Here is a 21,679-nt window from a genome sequence, read left to right as displayed (position 1 = left end):
TGTACATTAGTAGTTGAATTAAAAACAAAACAAGAAGCAGAACTCAAGAGAAACATTTGTCAAAAGGCAATTCTGCTTGTCCAGTCTAAATACTGAGAGGTGCGTGTTGAAGGATAATCTTCTTCCTGAGAAACACAGGCTCTGGACTAGGGACAGGCCTCTCAGTGGTGGCCCCTCCCCTTTGGGTGACCCAAACCAACTTCACTCCACCCTGCAGCATACTCAACCACGGAGGGATTTGCCTGCCCTTGAAAAGCAGTGAAAAACTGCAACCCCAGGCCAACCACACATTTGAGGAAAAGCAGGAGAAAGTGTAAGATGTCCTAGAATAATATCGGCCTTGCATCTGGGGCAGGGACAACAGCTTGTCCAGGGAGAGGGAGGGGCGATGCTGGGATCTTGGCGTTCACTGAGCTTGGCTTTCTTCTTGCAAACGTTTCATTACCAAACTAGTAACGTCTGAAATGCTTGGCAAGAAACATTTGCAAGAAGAAAACCAAGCTCAGTGAACGCCAAGATCCCAGCATTTCAACCCTGAGCTCTACAGAGGCTCTGCTCTCGCTGAAATGAACACATTGCCTGCTCCACTGACTTAAGTCCACACTTACGTGCTGCTCCCTAGGGCCCCAATTCATCTCTTCCAGGACAACGCAAGCAAGTTTATTCTCGACTTCCGTCAGATTGTAATTCAGAAGCCAGTCACGGAGCAAGGCGATCTCGGAAGCAGATGGTTTCCAGAGAAGCATTGGCAGCTCTTTAAACAAATAAAGAGTAACCTGACAAGAAAAAAAAATTAAGGAAAACTTGAGGACGGAATTGCAGACGGCTACGAAGGCAATCTTTGAAGGCATCTTTGCTCTGGAAATATCACAGAGAACCTGGGCCAGATGGATTCACCAAACTACAGGATGGGTAGACAAAGAGAAATAGCTTTTTCTGAATTGCAAAGAAAGGCTGATCCTTGCATTTCTCCAGGCACTGGTTTCCATCAGTGTATTCTGCTGATCTGTTCAAGGTTCTGGCCCTCAGGGGCAACTCAAGCAGACCAGAAATGCTGCAGAAGGCAGGTAATGCTTAATAACTTCTTAGGTAAAGGTAAAGGTTTCCCTTGACGTAAAGTCCAGTTGTGTCTGACTCTAGGGGGCGGTGCTCATCTCCGTTTCTAAGCCTTGGAGCCGGCGGCGTCCCTAAGGACCCGTCCGTGGTCATGTGGCCGGCATGACTCACGGAACGCTGTTACCTTCCCGCCGAAGCGGTACCTATTGATCTACTCACATTTGCATGTTTTCGAACTGCTTGGTGAGCAGGAGCTGGGACGAGCAACGGGAGCTCACCCCGCCACGCGGTTTCGAACCACCGACCTTCCGATCGGCAGCTCAGCGGTTTAACCCGCAGCGCCACCGCGTCCCAAATAACTTCTTAAAGGGTGGATAAAATAGGATGGCCCTGGGGTGAGGGGATGAGGCTGAAGTTCCTTGCAACCACCTTGGAAGCAAAAAAGAATTGCTGTTGTTGCTGTTGTTTCTAAATTTGTATTTCTCAGACAGCTCTGAGGAAAGCTCAAGGAGGCCTACCTGGGGCTCTGCTAATTTTATTCCCACAACAACAGTCCAGCAAGATAGGTTGGATAGAGAATGTGATTGGTCCAAAGTCACCCAGGGAGTTCCATGGAGACTTGAACCTTGTGCCTTCTCAGTGGTGGTACCTGTCCTGTGGAACGGCCTCCACCCGGAGATTCAGATGACCCCAACCCTGTTAGCCTTTCGCAAGGCACTGAAGACCTGGCTGTTCCTCCAGGCATTTGGGTCAGGCTGGAGATGAGTTGTGGTGCTTAATATTAACCACTATGGGTGGTTAATAGTTTGTTTGTTTGTTTGTTTATTTTTCAAACTTCTTTTACCGCCAATCTCCCCCAAGAAAGAGGGACTCTGGGCGGTATCCTTGGGCATCAGGGGGGTTAAGATTGGGGGCTTTGCTTGTTTTTAATCTTGCAAGCCACCCAGAATCACTTGTGTGAGATGGGGAGCTATAGAAATGATATACATAAGCCAACAAACTTGTGTCTCTCCGGATCCGGGTCCAACTCCTTAAGCCCCACACCGTGCTACAAATAATGGAAGTGCAGTCACAAAGATCACGGAGCAAATGTGCTGCTCCAAACCAAAATATTTAAAGGACACCAAAGAGGATTTTGGCTAGACCCGGGTCATGACCCAACTTTGGTTATTCTCTGCAAAAAAAGTATTTTGCCACTGCCCCTTCCTATGCTGCATGGTCAAGTGATCGTACCAATAATCAGAGAGAAAGAAAATGAGGAGATGCTTGCTTGCTGTGGTGCATGCAGAGCTTTTTTAAAATTTAAGAGAGAGGAGAAAAAGAGAGAAAAAGGTCAGGCACCAAAAATGAAAGGGGACCTCCCCACCCAAGGACCCAGTGGCATTGCCTCCCTCACTTCACACATAGGGCAAGTCAAAGTGGAACAAATATTCGGCATACGATTAATTACTTCTGATCACTAGGAAAAATCCAAATAGCACAAGCTGTTTGAGGATTTTTAAGCAGGAAGACACTTACCCAAAGATTACAAGAGTGGAATTCTATACTGTTTTATAGGATCTAACAAATGCATCGTCAAACAAATCAACCCACAGTTGTCACTTGAGGCACAAACGAGCAGGCTAAAATTATCCTACTTTGGACATATTATGCGAAGACCCAGCTCTCTGGAGAAGGGGCTCTCATGCTGGGAAAGGGGGAAGGAAAGAGAAGAAGAGGACGACCAGCAGCAAGGTAGATGGATTGTTACAGCAGATATGGATGCAGCACTGGAGGACCTGAAGGACCAGGTTAGGGACTGATCCTCATGGAGAAAATCTATCTGTGGGATTGCTAAGAATCAACAATCAATCAATTTATGGGTTTACCAGACCTTATTTAAGGCACCTTCTTACTCTGTGATGCTCTGAAGGAAAATATCTACCTAATATATTATCCAGGAGGAAATGTTTAAATGTACAAGCTCCTGGGTCTTCAAAATTATAGAAATGTTGTCATGCTTGCTCAGGATGTGGTTGGAGGTAACCTGTGGCTTTGCTCAAAGGTTATGGCGATTCTTACCATGCCAACTCTTTCAATAGTCTCCCTGACTCGGTCCAGCAGGACAGAAATCATATTTGTATGAACAGCAGTTATGGCGGCCAGGAGCTCTCGGCCAACTTTCGAAAAAGTTTCTCTTGTGGAAAGACTGACGTAAGATACCTGAAGAAAAGAAAATGGAAGTTTCAGAAACGCGTTCTCCCAAACTTTAACCAAGACTTAATACCCTTCTCAACATCTGCTATTAAAAAGGTCTACAATGTCCAAGTTTCCATTTCTTTCAGGCTCAGGGACCATAGTGGGCCTGGTGGTTGACATGGTGACTTCCACTGCCATTGACATTGGCAGAGGATTGGGGAATTACTGGGGGGCAGGTGTTGGGGGGTTACAAGTGCAAATGGGTGGTCATTTGCAACAGAAGTAAGGTGGAGAAGTATCTTGCTTCAGGACTGCATCCTTCAGCAAGGAAGGAACTGCCCTTAGCAGATGTGCTTCAACAGAAGAGAATACATGTAGCTCAGGTTTGAACTGTGGAGTCCTTGGTGCTCTCTGAGCTTGATTGTTGGCTTGGAGTTTGCTCCCTGTTTATATACAGAAGCTTGCCCTGCCAGTGTTGGTGGGGGTGTGGTTTTCTCCTTGTTAATTCCTTGATTGGGGCATTGTTTTCTGCTTGATTGTTTGTCTGGTGTTAATCCCTGCTTATCTGGGTTTTGGCTGTATATATACAAGCAGCAAACCCCACACTCACTCACACCGATGATGTTACCTAGTTGGGTAATGACACGTTGGCAAGCAAACAACCAAGCTCAGAGAGCAGCTAGGACCCCACAGATATGCTTCATTCTGTCCAATGTAATAATCAAGAGTTCCTTCTCCTGCTGTGGTTCACGGTAACCAGAATACACTGCTCTTGTTATGTAAGCTTGATGGAATACTACAGCTTGCTTAAATACAACAAAACGTTTGCAAGTTAATTCAGAGAGGAGACGCAAAAACCATTCAGTCAGGCCAGGGCAGGGACACTGGATGCTGGACACGGCTGCAAAAGGAAAACGTCTCCCCAGCACAACAGCTTATTAGAGCCTTGTTTCATCATCTGAGCATCTCAAATACTGGACAGGGCTCCATGGCCACCGGTCATGGCACAAATGCTTAAAGGACATCACAGACATGTCCTTAGGGACTCTCTATGATACCTTGGTGAAGCGGATGAGAATTAGATGCCCCACGCTGAAAGATAACGGAAGGGTACTTGAGTCAGAGAAATGGATGTTTGGAAGCTGTCTAGAAGGACCTGCTTTGCAGTATCTTGGAAAAGTCTGCATACAGCAGGGCAAGTTGAACTTTTCCATTAAGAGCTGATTTCACCAACTTATTGTAACTGAGGCTAAGAATACACAAATTAACAAACAAAGAATGTATTTATCCATCCATTAGATTCATATCTTGCATTTCTACTAGGAAGCATCACAAGTAGCATTTCCTCCCCATAACCACCCCATGAGACAGGTTAGGCTGAGATAGAAAGTCGGCCCCAAATTAACCAATGAGCCTCTCTGATCCTAGACCAACAATTTAACTACCGAACCACAGTACTGTTGTCTTGTCTGTTCCTGCATCTTTTCCTTTCTGCAGTTCTCTTTTCACCAAACCTAGCTTATGTGCTTCTTAGCACCGTGCAAGGGTGACATGAACTCTGGCAGCACACAGACCAACTCCTGTTGGAAATCTTTTATTTCTTTAATTTATTCCAAAAGCAAGGAACAAAAGAAAGTTTTTCCTTTTTCTCACCCACTCTTGCCTACAATGCCTCCCCTTGCAGGAGGCCTTAACTACCACTGGAAAACTGGTACCTAAGCTGCCATTTTGGAATCCTTTGGGGTCCCTTTACCACCCCACCCATCACCCCTGCTGCTATCATTCTCAAAAGAACAGTCAAAGGCCACTGCCTGCCAGCTTGAATTCTGACAGTCCCTTATTTACAATGGAGTGAAGGAACAGAGATACAGTTCTAAAAGCAACAGCACTTTCTGCACAGCAGCTGGACCCGAACGCAAGTGCTAAACGTGACTTGACCCCAGCCTCCAAACACTGCACCACACCCTTCCTAGCTCTGCAGCTGGGCCTTGCAACCACTGCCCTGAAAATACTCCCAAGAGGACATCCCACCCGCCACCTCCCCACCGCCACCCTCTTCCCCACAACCGCTTGCTTCTCGCTCACCTCGTAGATCTCCAGCACCACAACTTTCACAAAGTCCTCATCAACGTCATCCCGTTTGGTCTGGGCCATCTGGGCAAATGTGGTCAGCAGGCAGATCTCCTCGGAGCTGTTCATCGATTGCAGATACCGCTCAAACGTCTCCAGGTGGGCCGGATCTGTTGGTGGCCCCAAAGCCACACTTTTTATTTCTTTCATTTGAAATCTGTCTAGCCTGTCTACTGCCCAGGGGAATCTAACAGTACACGACACCCCATACAACAAGAAAGGTAAAACCGTAAAACCCAATAAAATAATTTGTAATTCAAATGAAAAGCACTCTAATAACCATGATAACATGGACAGAGAGGCACTTTTATTATTAGCTAAATAAAGTGCTTCATTTGCAGAATAGTTTTAACCTCAACCAACTGTGTAGGGAGCAGGGATGTCTTCCTAACGGCACAGGATCAGGGCAGAAACGTATAGCCTTGGCTCTCTGGCCAGATCCAAACATCCAGCAAAGAGTATCAAATGAACCAAGGCTGTATGCATCCCGTTTGGCTGTATGCATCCCAGAGTAGGAAGTGAAGGGGGCCATATTCACAATAACCTTTTGCGGATTTGAAGGGAGTTTTAAGGGGCAAAGTGGGTCCATGGAAGACATTGTGCCTCTTTAAAGCTCCCCGCTCAAACTGGGCAGGTTAGAAGGGGCAAAGGCTTAAAAGGATCATCTTGCCCCTTGAAAAATTCAGCTCCATCCCCTCTGGTGATGCTGTAGATTCATTCAACAGGCCTCTGTGGCCTCCAGGCAGGGCCTAATGTTATCAGTGTGGGCCCCACAGCCAACCAAGTTGCACATCTCTCTTGAAATAACGAGAGTTCCAGAAGGATTAATGCACTCTTAAAAAAAACTGTCATCATATCTTACTCCAAGATGCCAAATATTCTGATCTGAACTGCTACAGAAAGGAAACTTTTTCCTCCCCACCTTCTGTTCTTTAGCAATACCACTGGAGTTACAAGAAACAAATTCTGAATTTTGGGAAACCAGTTATAACCTGGCTGCTTTGGAGAGCATCTGATGACTCCACAGTTGAATGAAATGAGCATCTTCCTGGGTGAGTGATGGTAGTAGTGGTTATATACTTTGTAGTACTTCTTAATCTGTGTTTTTATATGTTCTTATTCTTCTGACGTTGTTATGCACTCCCAGAATTGTAAACTGCTTAAGAGTCCACGGATTGAAGCAGCATAGAAATGTGAGCATTAATTAATTAAAAGCACAATCAGCACCTGGCCCAGCTCATCTATCTGAGCAGCCATGATGGTCCTCAAACTATTCTGCTGCTACTTTCATATCTGAACACCAGCACATTAAGCAGAAATGCTGAAAAAGGGTAAAAGCCCCAATGATTCTTATTAAAGTGAACTGTCAGTGAATTCCGCCACTGTGGCTTTCCATTCTGGCATGGAGAGAAATTGTGCAAAATCTACTAGTATATATTTGGGAAGAAGGTATATTCTAGGTAACTGTTTTTTTTAAAAAAACAAACTATAGAAAACCGGCTTCAAAAAGCTGAAATTACGAGACATGCATTAATAGCACAGACTGGAGAAAACAGCACTTATTTGAGAAAGTTGTCTATGACCTTTGTTTTGCTTTAAAAAAATACAGCAGAATTGATGGAACAGAATAGCAAGTAAATATCAGAAAGATCAACTCAAACCAACTTTATATTGCCTTGCGCATCCCTGGTTCCAACCCCCAGTTCCAGCACTTGCACAGACAGCACATGGCCTCCAAATCTAGGCTGGAAGATATGCCTGGCCCAAGCCCTCCCAGCCCAGAAGAATAAAGAAAGAGACATCACCTTTGAGCTTGCGCTTGCACTCCACCAGCTCCATGGTGGAACTGAACTTCTCTAGATCTTCGCTTTCAGCACTGTGCATGATGGAGAAGAGCTTCCAAAGCATGTTGCTGGACAGTGTCCCATAAGGCATCTCAGACATGAAGAGCCAGACCCCTAGTCTGTTGGGGGTTGAAAGCCAACAAGGAAATACTTAGCACAGAAAGAAAAGAATGTGACCTGACTCTCTGCTCTCACCACTGTCATGCTGGAGGCATGAATGGGGCTTATGATACGGAGGAACAAGAGGGCAGGTTGTCCTCCTTTCTTCAAGGAAGATAGTTTAAAGTCTTCCCTCTTGCACAGGCTCTAGGGGTAGGGAAAAGGACCATGCATCATTTCACCAAGGCATCCTTGAGTTCTTAGTTGTACTGCAACTACCAAGGATGGAGCCTCAAAACACATACGTGAGTCTAACTGCAAACCTCTGCATACATGAAGCTATTTTAGATCAAGCTAGGCTGGAGGTGGAATAGAACACGTCCAGATTACGCAAGATGTCACCTTCTCTGGTTGTGAAGCAACACAAACTTTTACATATTTTTATTAGAATTTTTCAATACTATAAAAATATGCAAAATTAAAAGATTAGGAAAATGTGAATATAGAAAATATGGAAAAGAAAAGAAGAAATGAAAAAAGAAAGAAAACATAGAATTATGACTTCCGCCCTTCTTTCTATCAAGGAATTGCCACCTCATTCTTTCCCCTCCCACTCTGACCCTTTTTAATCCCCAAATCCATAAATCATCAATTCAGTCTTTTCTTCTTTGAACAAAAAGTCTGTGTAAGGCTTCCAGTCTTTTAAAAAGGTCTTTAGCGTTTGTTCCCTAACCAGACTGGTCAGCTTTGCCATTTCCACAAGCTAAGCAATGGAAACTTTGGACTGAACTGAAATATCACCTTGACCAAATAAAATGAAATATACATAGCTCATCCTAAGGACCTGATGAAGGCTGGAGCAAGCAGCAGCAAGCAAGTATGAAGATGAAGGTTAAATGACTGCAGGGACAGGGGGAAAAGACCATGAAGCAATCACTAAAGGAGAAGAATAAAAGTGGGTGAAAAGCCAAATCCACTAATTCAAAGCTCTGCATTCCGGTTCTGGGCAACACAAATTCCCGTTGCAAAAATTCCATGTCCTTGGAAAGTAACTACCTGTGGAAAATTTCCCAACATGGACAATTTCCTCCACAGCTGGACAATTTCACAGACTTGTAACATGCTGCTCCTGACTGGAATTCTCCAACTGTTAGCATTATTCCACCCAGTAAGACTCAACTTCGCCAACCTTTTTGCTTTCAGGACATGGAGGATGGCCCTCAGAAAGAACTCATCAAACTCGACTTGCAACTTCTTGAAGGAGTAGGGCTGCATCACAGAGCCACCATCTTTGGCACGGCTGACAAACTGGGCCCAGTGATCACTCACGTAGCACAGCGTCATCCTGTATGGTTGGTTGGGAAACAGAGAAAAGAGAACGATGATTCCAATAGAAGAGAATGTCGATAGCTCAGGGTTGAACTGTGGAATCCTTAGTGCTGAGCCTGGCTGTTCGCTTGCAGACATTTCACTACCCAACTAGGTAACATCATCAGTGCGAATGAGTGTGGGGTTTGCTCTCTGTTTATATTTAGTCACTTGCCCTGCCAGTGTGGGTTAAGGGTGTGGTTTTCTCCTTGGTAGTTCCTTGATTAGGGTTCCTTGATTAGACCCTAATCAAGGAATTACCTAATCAAGGAACTTGATTAATCAAGGAACCTAAGTGAATTTCAGAGTGTGGCATTCTTGCACATGGTAATAAGATGGTCAAGGGCGAACGCCCATTTGTCATGATGCAAACCCCCAGAGTCCCTGGCCCAATGTCTCCCCTGAATGCCAAGGGAAACCGTCCAAGGGAACATGTCCTCTGTATTTTGGCAGACCAGGCAGCTGGGGAGGTATGGAATGAAAGTGTCACGAGACCAGCTTCACCCAACGTGGCATCCTCAGTCAGCTCCAATAGTTAACTAAGTTCAACAACACTACCGTGAGACTGTTGAAAACCATTTCCAAGAGAATAAGGGAAAAAAGCAGAACCCTCTTTTGTGGGGAATAAAACTTCTGAGAAATTATGGGGCAGATTTGGACAAGTGCTCTTTGCTTACCAATGGCCTCCTTTTGCAATCACTGGCTATCTCCAAGTAAGGCAGGGACAGAGGGTCACCCAAGACCCCTCTGCCAGGCACCACAGACCAGGGCAAATAACCTACGGTGACCCAAGACTTTGGACTACATTTGCCTTCCAGTTAGTCTTTGCTCCTGGTGACTGGCTTGACAAGTCCCTGCGGTTTTCTTGGCAAGATTTTCAGAAATCGTTGTTTGCCCTTGCCTCCTCCTCCTCCTTCTTCCTGGGGCTGAGAGAAGATGACTGGCCCCAAGTCACCAGGCTGGCTTTGTGCCTCAGGCGGGACTAGAGCTCATGGTCTCCGGGTTTCTAGCCTGGTGCCTTAACCCCAACACCAAACTCGTTCTACGTTTGTCATAAGACCCTGCCAACTCAGCTGGGGGTTACATTTTGCTGTCCGAACACTCTGCCCATGAGGGAACTGGGCCTCAGCTCCTCACCTGATGAGACGGCCGATCCGTTTCACAAACTGCCTGTAACGGGCTCGGTTGAAGGTTTCCAGCCCCAGGGCAAGAAGCTCCACTACAGAGTTAGCGAAGGCAAACATCTTCATCATTTCTTGGGAAGTTGTTTTCTCAGAAACGTAGGCGCCTGTCAATAGGAAAGCATTTCAGAAGGGAAACAGCCAATCAGTACACTGCATTAGTACAATAAGACAGAAGAGGAGAGGGGAAGAAAATTTATTCAGATCGAGTTTCTGGTGCCAGGCCTGCCACACTGGGGGTGTTTTTTGCCCCACTCTTGCATTTGCTACTTCGATGTAAAGTGACCTTCTTCCCCAATATTCTCCTGTGTGATATTACAAAGGTGCTTACCATAATCATTTTCAGGTTCCCATTGAAAACTTGTCAAAGGCCTGCCTATGCTGCATTTTCTTTCCCCCCCCCTTCCCCCTTTTATTTTTTATACACTGTACTCCCCCACACACAGAACTCATCAGGTAAAGGCACCAAAGCTCACATGCCAGGCACCATCAAATGCAATGTTGTCAGCATCAAAGAAAGAACAAAAGCTTAAAAATCAGACAAATGAAAAAGAGAAAAATTACGCTGGCCCAAATCTCATGAGGTCTACGTTCCTGCATGAGTTCTCCTGAAATGTCAGCCATTTCTCATTTCAATTTAATTTTGAAAACATTGTTAATATAGTTAGTGTTATGATGTCACTCAGGAGGGACGCGGTGGCGCTGCGGGTTAAACCGCTGAGCTGCTGATCGGAAGGTCGGCGGTTCGAAACCGCGCGGCGGGGTGAGCTCCCGTTGCTCGTCCCAGCTCCTGCCAACCTAGCAGTTCGAAAACATGCAAATGTGAGTAGATCAATAGGTACTGCTTTGGCGGGAAGGTAACGGCGTTCCGAGTCGTCATGCTGGCCACATGACCCGGAAGTGTCTATGACAACGCCGGCTCCAAGGCTTAGAAACGGAGATGAGCACCGCCCCCTAGAGTCGGACACGACTGGACTTTACGTCAAGGGAAACCTTTACCTTTACTATGATGTCACTCACCTTTAGCATCAAAGCCAAGCATATGCTGGAAGAGTTCATGGAAGGGGAACTGAGACAAAAGTGTTATCAGATCATCTTCAAGAAGAAGAACCCAGCTAGTGTCCGGATCTTCATCCTGGGGCAAAAGAAACCTCAATCAAGAACCTGCATTTTGTGCTGCTAAGGTTGAGCCAGTTGTAGCGGTTAAGGCAACGGGCCAGAAACCAGGAGACTGGGAGTTCTAGTCCCGCCTTAGGCACGAGAGCCGGCTGGCTGACCTTGGGCCAGTCCCCCTCTCTCAGCCCAACCCACCTCACAGGGTTGCTGTTGTGGGGACAATAGGAGGAGGAAGGAGTACTAGGTATGTTCACCGCCTTGAGTTATTTATAAAAATAATAAAGGCGGGATATAAATTAAATAAATAAATATTTACAGACTTTACTATACACTTCTATATACAAGCCAATTCTTACCAGCAATATACAGCAATATCCTTCTAGAAATACACACAATAACGCCCAACTCCACCTAACAATAACCCCGCCAGCATATGTTCATTTCACACTGCTTATATACATTGATACGTGCTGAGACATTTACAGACACAGTACAGGTACTAGCAATTAGCTCTCATGGGCCTTATGGGTATTCTCAGCTGTGCAATTTTGCTTTTACCTTGTTCAAACGGCCTTGTCGTTCCCTTATTCAAACAGTACAATTATCAACACATTGGGTATACCCTGACACCATAATACAAAGAACACTTTGCCATTTCCTCTTCCACTTAATGAAACGTTAATCTTTCAGCAAAGCTGCATTCAAGGACCACTTATAAGTTTTATAATAGCATATACGTCACATGCTTTTTCTTTCAATATCAAATAATGAAATATGAGGAAATAATCTAGCTTGGGCTAGACTGACCTTGGGCCAGTCCCTCTCTTTCAGCCCAAGAGCCAATCAGGCTTAGTAGGAGAGTTCTAGTCCCGCCTTAGGCCTAAAAGCCGGCTGGGTGACCTGGGGCCAGTCCCTCTCTCAGCCCAAGAGCCAATCAGGCGTGGTATGAGAGTTCTATTCCCGCCTTAGTCCTGAAAGCTGGCTGGGTGACCTTGGGCCAGTCCCTCTCTCTCAGCCCAACCCACCTCACAGGGTTGTTGTTGTGGGGAAAAGAGGAGGAGGAAGGAGTATTAGGTATGTTCCCTGCCTTGAGTTATTTATAAAAATAATAAAGGTGGAATATGGGGATACCAAGTCATCTTGTATGCCTCCTGAAGAATCTGTATAACGACCAAGTAGCAACAGTAAGAACAGACCACGGAACAACAGACTGGTTTAAGATTGGGAAAGGAGTACGGCAGGGCTGTATCCTCTCACCCTACCTATTCAACTTGTATGCAGAACACATCATGCGACAAGCTGGCCTTGAGGAATCCAAGGCTGGAGTTAAAATCTCTGGAAGAAACATTAACAATCTCAGATATGCAGATGATACCACTTTGATGGCTGAAAGCGAAGAGGAACTGAGGAGCCTTATGATGAAGGTGAAAGAAGAAAGTGCAAAAGCTGGTTTGCAGCTAAACCTCAAAAAAACCAAGATTATGGCAACCAACTTGATTGATAACTGGCAAATAGAGGGAGAAAATGTAGAAGCAGTGAAAGACTTTGTATTCCTAGATGCGAAGATTACTGCAGATGCTGACTGCAGTCAGGAAATCAGAAGACGCTTAATCCTTGGAAGAAGAGCAATGAAAAATCTCGATAAAATAGTTAAGAGCAGAGACATCACACTGACAACAAAGGTCCGCATAGTTAAAGCAATGGTATTCCCCATAGTGACATATGGCTGTGAGAGCTGGACCATAAGGAAGGCTGAGCGAAGGAAGATCGATGCTTTTGAACTGTGGTGTTGGAGGAAAATTCTGAGAGTGCCTTGGACTGCAAGAAGATCAAACCAGTCCATCCTCCAGGAAATAAAGCCAGACTGCTCACTTGAGGGAATGATATTCAAGGCAAAACTGAAATACTTTGGCCACATAATGAGAAGACAGGACACCCTGGAGAAGATGCTGATGCTAGGGAGAGTGGAGGGCAAAAGGAAGAGGGGCCGACCAAGGGCAAGATGGATGGATGATATTCTAGAGGTGACGGACTCGTCCCTGGGGGAGCTGGGGATGTTGACGACCGACAGGAAGCTCTGGCGTGGGCTGGTCCATGAAGTCACGAAGAGTCGGAAGCGACTAAACGAATAAACAACAACAGAAACGAAATATAAATAAATAAATAAATAAATCATAGTCCCCCTCTCTCCGTTTTTCCCTCATCTTCAAAACCAGCGTTTGCTTCTTCAGGAAAATGTGAGGAACCCATCACTCAGCCTTCCAGAAATCCACTAGCCGAAGATAAAATTTGTCTTCCCTGGTCAGTTAAGAATCAGTCCGAGGAGGAGGAAAGCGAACCTTTTTCACGTAGAGGCTGCCAATCCAAAACTCCTCTCTTGCTTTCACCCTGTGAATCCTATGCCTGGAATTTGGTGGCCAGCTGCTGAATAACATGGCTCAGTTTCTTGCTGAACGTTTAGTAAAAAATGATGTGAACTAGCCATGTTAAACCTCCAGTAGATTTAAAAAAAAACAACATTTTTAAGAAGAAAACAAAGGCAGAACATTCCAGCCATTCTCCTCCAAGTACATAATAACTTCAGTGTCTTTCCTGCTATGGTGTTCAGAAAGCATACTAGTTAATATTTTTTAAAATGCAGCCAAGCTATGAAAAACCGCTCACTCCATCTAGCCGGAAACCTAACCCCAGCCTGTTGTATTCTTGCTTCCTTCCTTGAAAGGAATCTATACGGAGCTTGAGCTCGACGGATGTTAAAAGCATCTTTTCCAAATACCTCTTCTCCAGCTTCGTCCACTAAAGTCCAGTTTCCAGATTCCATCCCAGATGAAGAAGGCCTTCGTTCGCTCGGCTTCATATGGCACATAAATTCTGCTCGGTTTCTGCAGGATATAAAACACGGCAGGCTTTGAAAATTAGGGAGACGCGTCAATGCATGGACAAAAAATTTCCATCCCTGTTAGAATGGATTGACCAATGACCCCTCCACCTCTTGGGGGAGGGGGGAGAAAAAACAGTGGAGCGTTAAAACACAGGACGTTTATTTATTTATTTATCCATCAAATTTTGCCGCCGCCTGCCTCCCCCCAGAGGAGGGACTCTGGGTGGTTTACAATAAAGGTAAAAAAAAATGTAAAATACCTTTACAATAAAGGTAAAAAAAATATAAATATCTTTGCCTGGCTTTCTGACCCCATGAACTTTTGAAGTTTCAGACAACATTAGATGTTGGCAAATCTACAAGTCTCCAACATATTGAAGACCTGAGCCAGAAATATGAAGTTTTATCAGACTGTTATCTGGGTGAACATCTACAAAACGAAGTTCTTGTTCTTAGAATCAGAAATTTCCTATTATCTAGAAAAGGTAAAGGTTTCCCTTGACGTAAAGTCCAGTCGTGTCCGACTCTAGGGAGCGGTGCTCATCTCCGTTTCAAGGCCTTGGAGCCGGCGTTGTCCCTAAGGACCCGTCCGTGGTCATGTGGCCAGCATGACTCACGGAACGCCGTTACCTTCCCGCCGAAGCGGTACCAATTAATCTACTCACATTTGCATGTTTTCGAACTGCTTGGTGTGCAGGAGCTGGGACGAGCAACGGGAGCTCACCCCGCCGTGCGGTTTCGAACCGCCGACCTTCCGATCGACAGCTCAGCAGTTTAACCCGCAGCGCCACCGCGTCCCATTATCTAGTTGAGTTTTTATTCGCAAACTCAATTCAACAGGCAGAAGAGAGCCTTTCTTTAGACTGGGACCCAAGATTTGCAACCTTATCACAGGGAGACAAGTTAGGAAACGCTGCTCTAAGTCTTCTCAATGACATTGGTGGGAGTAAAAAGTTACAGACATTAAAATGGCAAAAAAATGCTGGAAACACGGTTGTTAAAACACTTTGCTCGCCAGTCAGGGTCGCCCAAAAGCATGCATTTATTTAAAATTAAATTAAGATTTTTTTTTTTTTAATTGCAAAACGCCCAGAGTCCACCTTTTGTGGGGAGATGGGCGGTGATAAAATTTGATAAATAAATAAATAAATAAAGTAGTAATTTGTTTTAAAATTACATTAAAAATGGGCAGAAACTTGCAAGAACTTGCCGCGGGGTTGGGGAGAGAGAATCTTTTGGGATTTCAACTATTTGCAACCCTTTTATATTCTTTTGGTATTGGGGAGTTCAGCTGGTACCACTCAGGGGAGAGGCGGGTAACCTCTGAGGAACCCACATGAGATAGTCGTTCACAGTTGCAGGGGTGTCCACAGGGAGGAGGTCAAAAAAGTCAAGATGGTGGCCATAAGCAACGCAACTGAAGCCCGGACTCTTTTTTACATGTGTGCTTCAGATCAACTACAAGAAATGGACAGCTCTGGCAAACACCCAGCCTTGTTGTCCTCTGGAGTCAGCTCTGTGTCCAGAAATTTTGGGAGAAATGGCTGCCGGGGCCAGATCCAGGACAGGTTTAGGAGGGCTTCCCCCTCATTTCCTCCCCACGAGAAACACTCTCAGCCCTCTGAACTTACTTGGCAGGAGACATGAGCAAAGCGAGGGCCTGCATGAAGTGAAAGACACCAGATGGGTTGCCCAGAATCTGGATCTGAAAATAAATGGGGACAGCAGGAGTGGAGGTTTTTTTAAAGCACAAAGTTGGAGATGAATGTCATAGATGCTGAATTTTCAGAAGTCTAGAATATGTAATTACACAACGGCGTTAAATCCCACGCAAAACATTTATCTGGACAAGAACACATTTCTTTTTTTTTTCTTCAAAATCAGAAGATTACTTTTCTATGGCCAGATGGACTCTATGAATATCTGAAATAAAATGGCTTTGCAATGGCTATGACAACATTTTATTTTTTTTTCTCCCTGAACATCTGAATCATTCGGACATTCACAATGATACTTTCTTCCTAAAGTGTTAGCTTGTTATGCGCAGGGATCTTTCCTTCTTTCTTTTTTCAGTCTGGACAAGCACTTCATTGAGCAGTCCGAAAGACTGTTAGTAGTCTTCGCTTAGTGATGGTATTGGGGACCGGAATGCCCGCCGTGACCGCATCACTTAGCGATGGCGATCAGAGAGTCCCAGTCACCAGTGTCACCCCAGGGCAGCATGGGTCATTAAGCAGGATGAGGTGGGAGTCCCAGGCAAGGATGTCACAGGGGGTGGGGGCAGTGCCGCAAGTGGGCACTAGGGAGCATGGGCAGGCTGGTGAGGGCCGCAGGTGGGCAAGGGTGCTAGGGAGTGTGGGTGGGCCAGTGGGGCTGTGGGCAGGTGCTCAGGAATGCAAGCTGGCAGGGCATACTGCAGGTGGGTGGATGGGCACTATGGAGTACGAGATCCCTGGGATCTCGTACTTCATAGCGGGCCTCCTCAGGAGAAAAAAGCAACAGGAGCGACTTATGGGAGTGACTTGCGACCTTCCCTGCTGGCTTCCCCAATGACTTTGCTTGTGGAAAGCCAGCAGGGAAGATCACAAATGGTGATCACACGACTGCGGGACGCTGCCAACACTGTGCATGCAAGCCGGCTGCCCAAAGTTGAACTCATGTGACCACGGGGGTGCTGGGGTGGACAGAACTTCAAGGACTGGTTGTAAGTTCCACTCATTCAGTGTTGTTGTAACTTTGAACGGTCACTGAAGAAGCAGTGATAACTTGAGCACCACCCATATACGAGTATGTGCTATCAAGTCGTCTTCGACTCCTAGCAACCACACAGATTTTCTCCATGATGAAAAGGCCGCAGCCTAGACCCATTCCCTTATAGAGTAAATCAAACTTCCACACCTGAACAAACGGCACAGCCCACTCGCCGACACCGGCCGGGCAACGGAGGATGTGGTTTAAGAGGAAAAGATGGTCTCCTGGAGAAGCAATCCTGTGCAAGACAGAGACCTGGAATGGAGGGAGACCACATCAAATACCAGCACTGCTGCTATTGATTTACAAAAAGTCAGCAACAGCATTGGGCAACCTCATCTGGCCTCAGAAGCTAAGCACGGTCAGGCCCGGTTAATACTGAGATGAGAGACCAGCAGAAATTCCCAAAGTTGTAGACTAGGCTAAGATAAGACACCCCAGAAGGTGGCAGTGGAAACCACCTACGGCTGCTGAGAAAACTACATAAATGCGTCCATGAAGTCACCAGCAGTCAAACACTTACAGGAGCCTTTAATTAATTTCCTCAGGTGCTCAAAAAAACCCAAATCCTAAAAAAAAATTAGAACGCCAGAAATTCATGAGAGGTTGCTCTTTTTAAAAAAGCTGTACTCAGTATTCAGGGATCCCCACCACCATCTAACAGGGCTGCAGCTAACTTGGTGCCTATGGATGTCATGTCCCCAACACCCAAAGCTAGGCACTGTATTTTTTTTTTTTTAAAGTACAAACAACTTCTGCTAAAGTTTGTCCACCCTTCATCTAGAGCAGTGTTTCCCAGCCACAACAACGTGAAGATGTGTGGACTTCAACTCCCAGAACTCCCCAACTGGGGAATTCTGGGGAATTGAAGTCCACACATCTTCAGGTTGCTGAGGTTGGGAAAAATTGATCTAGAGCATGCATGGGCCAACAGCCAATCCAGCGGTGGACCTGCACCTCTTAAGCCAGGCCTAGGACTCAATGAAATCCACACTTCTACTCTAGCTCTGAACCGTGACCAGGATGACGATGAAATGGGCCTCCTTACCAGCCTCCGAAGCCACAAGAGAACATCGCTCTGGAACTGTGCATCCTCAGTGACCCGACGGGTAAAGCTGAAGAGAACGCTGATGCAGTCTTTCAAGGATCCCAAGTCTGAAGAAGGGGATTCCGTTGTTTTCAGAGCTGCGAACGTGGGGAAAAAAGAATGAGGATTGCTTAGTGGGGTGTAACGCAGTGGGCTTGACCTGAACGAGAGCCCTATGCAGACTTTAAAATCTTGTTTAGCTCTGAAGCTCATTAGCTAATCTTAGTCGAACTGCCTGCTCTCAGCTTGGCCTGCCTTGTGGGTTTTTCATAATGCAAGATCTCACCCCACGAAGAGAAGAGCCAGTTGGTGGCCCTTCTCAGTACTTGAGACAACCCACATTTGTGGACCTCTCCTGAAAACCCATGCAAGAAAGCTCACACTTTGAAGGATTCTGCTGGGATTTGGACCAGAGACCTGGAGTCATATTCTGATTAATTTCCCTGAACAACTGGGAAACAATCACTTGCAGGCTGATGTGCCCTGAAGAGCAACTGTTGTGCAGAGAGATGAGATGATCATCACCCATTTGCTTTCTCCTTGGCCCTCAGTAAAAGAGGGAAGTTTAGACAACTATGTTCTTGAGCACACAGAATACATGGGAGAACTATGGGCCTGCCCAGCCCAGCCCCACTGCTGAGGTCCCTAATGACTATACTCTGTGCTCTCCACGCATGGTGGTGATGTATGCTGGGGTACACAGAGTTACTCTAGGATACGATATGGGAGAAGAGCAGGCCAAAGAGACTTCTCTTCCACAATCCACGGATGGTACAGACAGCTCACACAGCTGTGGGACTCCGTTACATAGCCTTCTTCACACATAAGAATAGTCCTACATTACAGAAAGGCTGGTTTTAGTTGAACAATAGGAAAAACAGCCTGCAAATGAAAGCAGATCAAACACAGAACTAGATTACCCAGAGAAGTGGTGGGCTCCCTCTTTCTGGTTGTGTGACTAAGGCTAAACAGTCTTCTGTCTGGGATGCTTGAATCTGGATTTCTGCACTGACTAACCAAGCAGGTCGGACTCAGTGGTTTCAATGCCTTCTTCCAACTCTAGGATTCTATGACTCCTGAAAACATGCTTTAAAGTAGGAGATCCAGATCTGTTCTCTCCTATCCTGGAACATTTACAGGTAGTCCTCACTTAATGACCATTTGTTTAGTGATGGTTCAGACTTACAACGGTGCTGAAAAAAAGACTTACAACTGGTGCTCACACGACTGTCACAGTGTCCCCGTGGTCACATGATCACAATTTGGGTGCTTGGCAACCGGTTTGCATTTATGACCGTCGCAGCATCCCACAGCCACATGATCACCATTTTCGACCTTCCCAGCTGGCTTCTGGCAAGCAAAATCAATGGGGAACCGCATGATTCACTTAACAACCATGTGGCTTGCTTAACGACTATGATTTGTTTAATGACCACTGCAAAAAAGGTTCTGAAATTGGGTCAGATTTGCTTAATGACCACTTCGCTTAGCAACCAAAATTCTGGTCTCATGTGGTCATTAAGCGAGGACTACCTGTAGTATGGAACAGTGGGTTTAGGACATAGGAAGATTCTGACTGAATGTTAGAAGGAACTTCCTAGCAGAACAGTGGGTCCTGAGTGAGAGATGATGAGCTCCCCACCACTTGGTGTGTTCAAGGAGGCACAAGACAACCGTCTGTCAGAGCTGCTTTAATTTGGATTCCTGCATTGAGCTGAAGGCTGAACTTGAGGGCCTCACTGATTCCTCCTTCCAAATATATGACCCTATGATTCTCTGAATGCCAAAGGAGATGGGGGAGAGCATAATCTATGGCGATCCTAGTATTTGGGATTCTTAGGGCAGAACTTGATTAGCACCCTACATCCTGGCTGTCCCGCAGTATATGCTCTCCCAGGGGCACTGGGAAAGAAGACGACGCCCTTGATGGAGATATGCAGGATCCACTGCCTAGGAAAAAGGGGCTAAAGCATTTTTAAGTCCACAACATCCAGGTAACATTCAGAAGCAGCTCATTCAGACACCTCCCTAATTCACTGAACTATGAGAATGAGGCATGAGAAGTACAGCACAGTCAGACTTGCAGGATTCTGTTGTTATAGCCAATCTCAAGAAAATCAGTTTTAGCCTTCCCATGGAGTTGATTTCATGGTCCGGTCTACCTCGTGGGGCTGACAGGCACCCACCTGCTGATTCCTGCTGCTGAATGCCCACCGGCCTTAGCAAGGCAGAGCCCCTCAGCAGGTTGTAGAGGTACGACTCCACTTGCAAGCGGGACAACACAGAGGTGTACAAGTGCAGAGCAAGTATCTGGTGCAGATGTTCAGTCTGGACCTCAAAGAGCTTCTTCAGTTCTCCCAGAGCTCCTTCGTTCACCTCAACTGTCTGGTATCGGTGAAAGCCAGACACTTTGCACTGATCGGCACAGACACCCTGCAAGGGGCACAAAGGAGAGAGAAAACCACAACGGCTGAGGTTTTAAGAGAACGGGAGGGGGAGATACCCCAATGGGTGCGTGTCAAACTCCTCACAACAGGGCACGCCCAAGGAAGCGAGAGTTACACCAACTTCTTTGAGCTGTTTTTAACACAAGGGTTAGGGGCAAGGTCCAAAATCTTGGAAACTTTGAGAGGAACTTCTGGACCTCATTGATTAGTGGGTTCATTAAGGAGAAGACCTCCTGAACATTCTGACCCTCTTGGGTTTCTGCGGCCTGGAGTGGGCTTCTGTTTATGAGATAAGCCACCGATGTCCTCCTCCCTTATCTCAGGGTTGTTTATGTCTAACACTCCCCCCAGTATTTTCCCATCCTTCCCCCAAACTCTCACAATCCAATCCTCATATATAATATAATACAAAAAATCCTCCTGCTAAGCATACCACCCAATATTTGCAGAATCTGCAGCGTTATGTGCTTTCAAGATTTTTAGACTGCCTTCTGGTGAAATTGTTTGGACCACATATCATACAGCAGTGTTTCTCAACCTCGGTGACTTCAAGATGTGTGGACTTCAATTCCCGGAATTTCCCAGCCAGCTTGGCTGGCTGGGGAATTCTGGGAGTTGAAGTCCACACATCTTGAAGTCACCGAGGTTGAGAAACACTGCCATACAGAGGGCAAAACCTGAACATGAAATGCTTTTCTTGCAGGGAGTCCCAGCTCTGTCAACATTTTATTCTGAATGTTAGCAGGGAATTTATTTCAAGAAATCACACATCGGCTGTACAAAACGTGGACTCGAGTCTCCACCTGAAGGTGATTTGCTTTGAGTCAAATCTTCAAATCTGTTTATGAATTAGCTAACTAAATAAACTAAAAGCACACATTCTTTCATTGAATTGAACCTTTAAACTATTTTGTGGTGCATTTCACAAATCGGAACCGACTCTTGTAACTGAATCACAGATGCAAACTGAATCATCTCTGAACCTTGAATACTGGATTGGATCTTGATTCATACTCCCTGGATGAAATATTTCCTATCTCATGCTTAGAGATATTGAGGCCAAAAGGCATAGTAAATAATGTTTTCTAAAGGTTATAGGGATCATCAAACTGATGAACTGCTCAGTCTGAATTAAGTAATCACAATCAACCAACCAAATTAGCATATTTTATTTTATGTGGTAATAAGCCTCACCGAACTCAACTTCTCAAAAGACATATGTAACAGATCAGAACCTCTTTAGGTGGCAGACACGAGACAAGTACCCCAAGCTGTTATAAAAATGGCTAAAATCTTGCCAGATTTTATTAGATCTCACATAAGTTTCATGAAATATTTTGAGACTTAAATTTGGGTGTTGTTTAGGAGTCTTGCAGGCAGCAGGGCATCAATGTGCATTGCATTGACAACTCAGATTGTAGGAAGATGCTTTTACAGGATTTTTAAAATCATACTGGAGGAGTTTTACTGCACCAGTCAAACCTGGAATTTGCCTTTCCCTATCAGCCAGTCATCTTCTGCCACAATTTTAAATGAACCAG

At 45.5% G+C, this 21,679-nt stretch overlaps 1 protein-coding gene across 1 annotated transcript in view; it reads right to left on the bottom strand.

Moving 5' to 3' along the window:
- The window catches only part of EPG5 (ectopic P-granules 5 autophagy tethering factor), an 89,293-nt gene that overhangs the window by 58,887 nt on the left and 8,727 nt on the right, over positions 1 to 21,679 (bottom strand). The window contains exons 3-14 of the mRNA XM_063295872.1: positions 19,878 to 20,124; positions 17,653 to 17,789; positions 16,752 to 16,859; positions 15,485 to 15,558; positions 13,749 to 13,854; positions 10,877 to 10,991; positions 9,813 to 9,963; positions 8,497 to 8,652; positions 7,170 to 7,327; positions 5,320 to 5,474; positions 3,118 to 3,258; positions 609 to 776 (exon numbers count right to left, since the gene is read on the bottom strand). Of these exons, the coding sequence (XP_063151942.1) occupies positions 609 to 776; positions 3,118 to 3,258; positions 5,320 to 5,474; positions 7,170 to 7,327; positions 8,497 to 8,652; positions 9,813 to 9,963; positions 10,877 to 10,991; positions 13,749 to 13,854; positions 15,485 to 15,558; positions 16,752 to 16,859; positions 17,653 to 17,789; positions 19,878 to 20,124 (1,716 nt within the window). The remainder of the gene's footprint in view (positions 1 to 608; positions 777 to 3,117; positions 3,259 to 5,319; positions 5,475 to 7,169; positions 7,328 to 8,496; positions 8,653 to 9,812; positions 9,964 to 10,876; positions 10,992 to 13,748; positions 13,855 to 15,484; positions 15,559 to 16,751; positions 16,860 to 17,652; positions 17,790 to 19,877; positions 20,125 to 21,679) is intronic.

The sequence above is a fragment of the Candoia aspera genome, chromosome 2 (genome assembly GCF_035149785.1).
Source record: "Candoia aspera isolate rCanAsp1 chromosome 2, rCanAsp1.hap2, whole genome shotgun sequence".
NCBI lineage: Eukaryota > Metazoa > Chordata > Lepidosauria > Squamata > Boidae > Candoia > Candoia aspera.
This window is presented reverse-complemented; position numbering and strand designations above follow the sequence as displayed.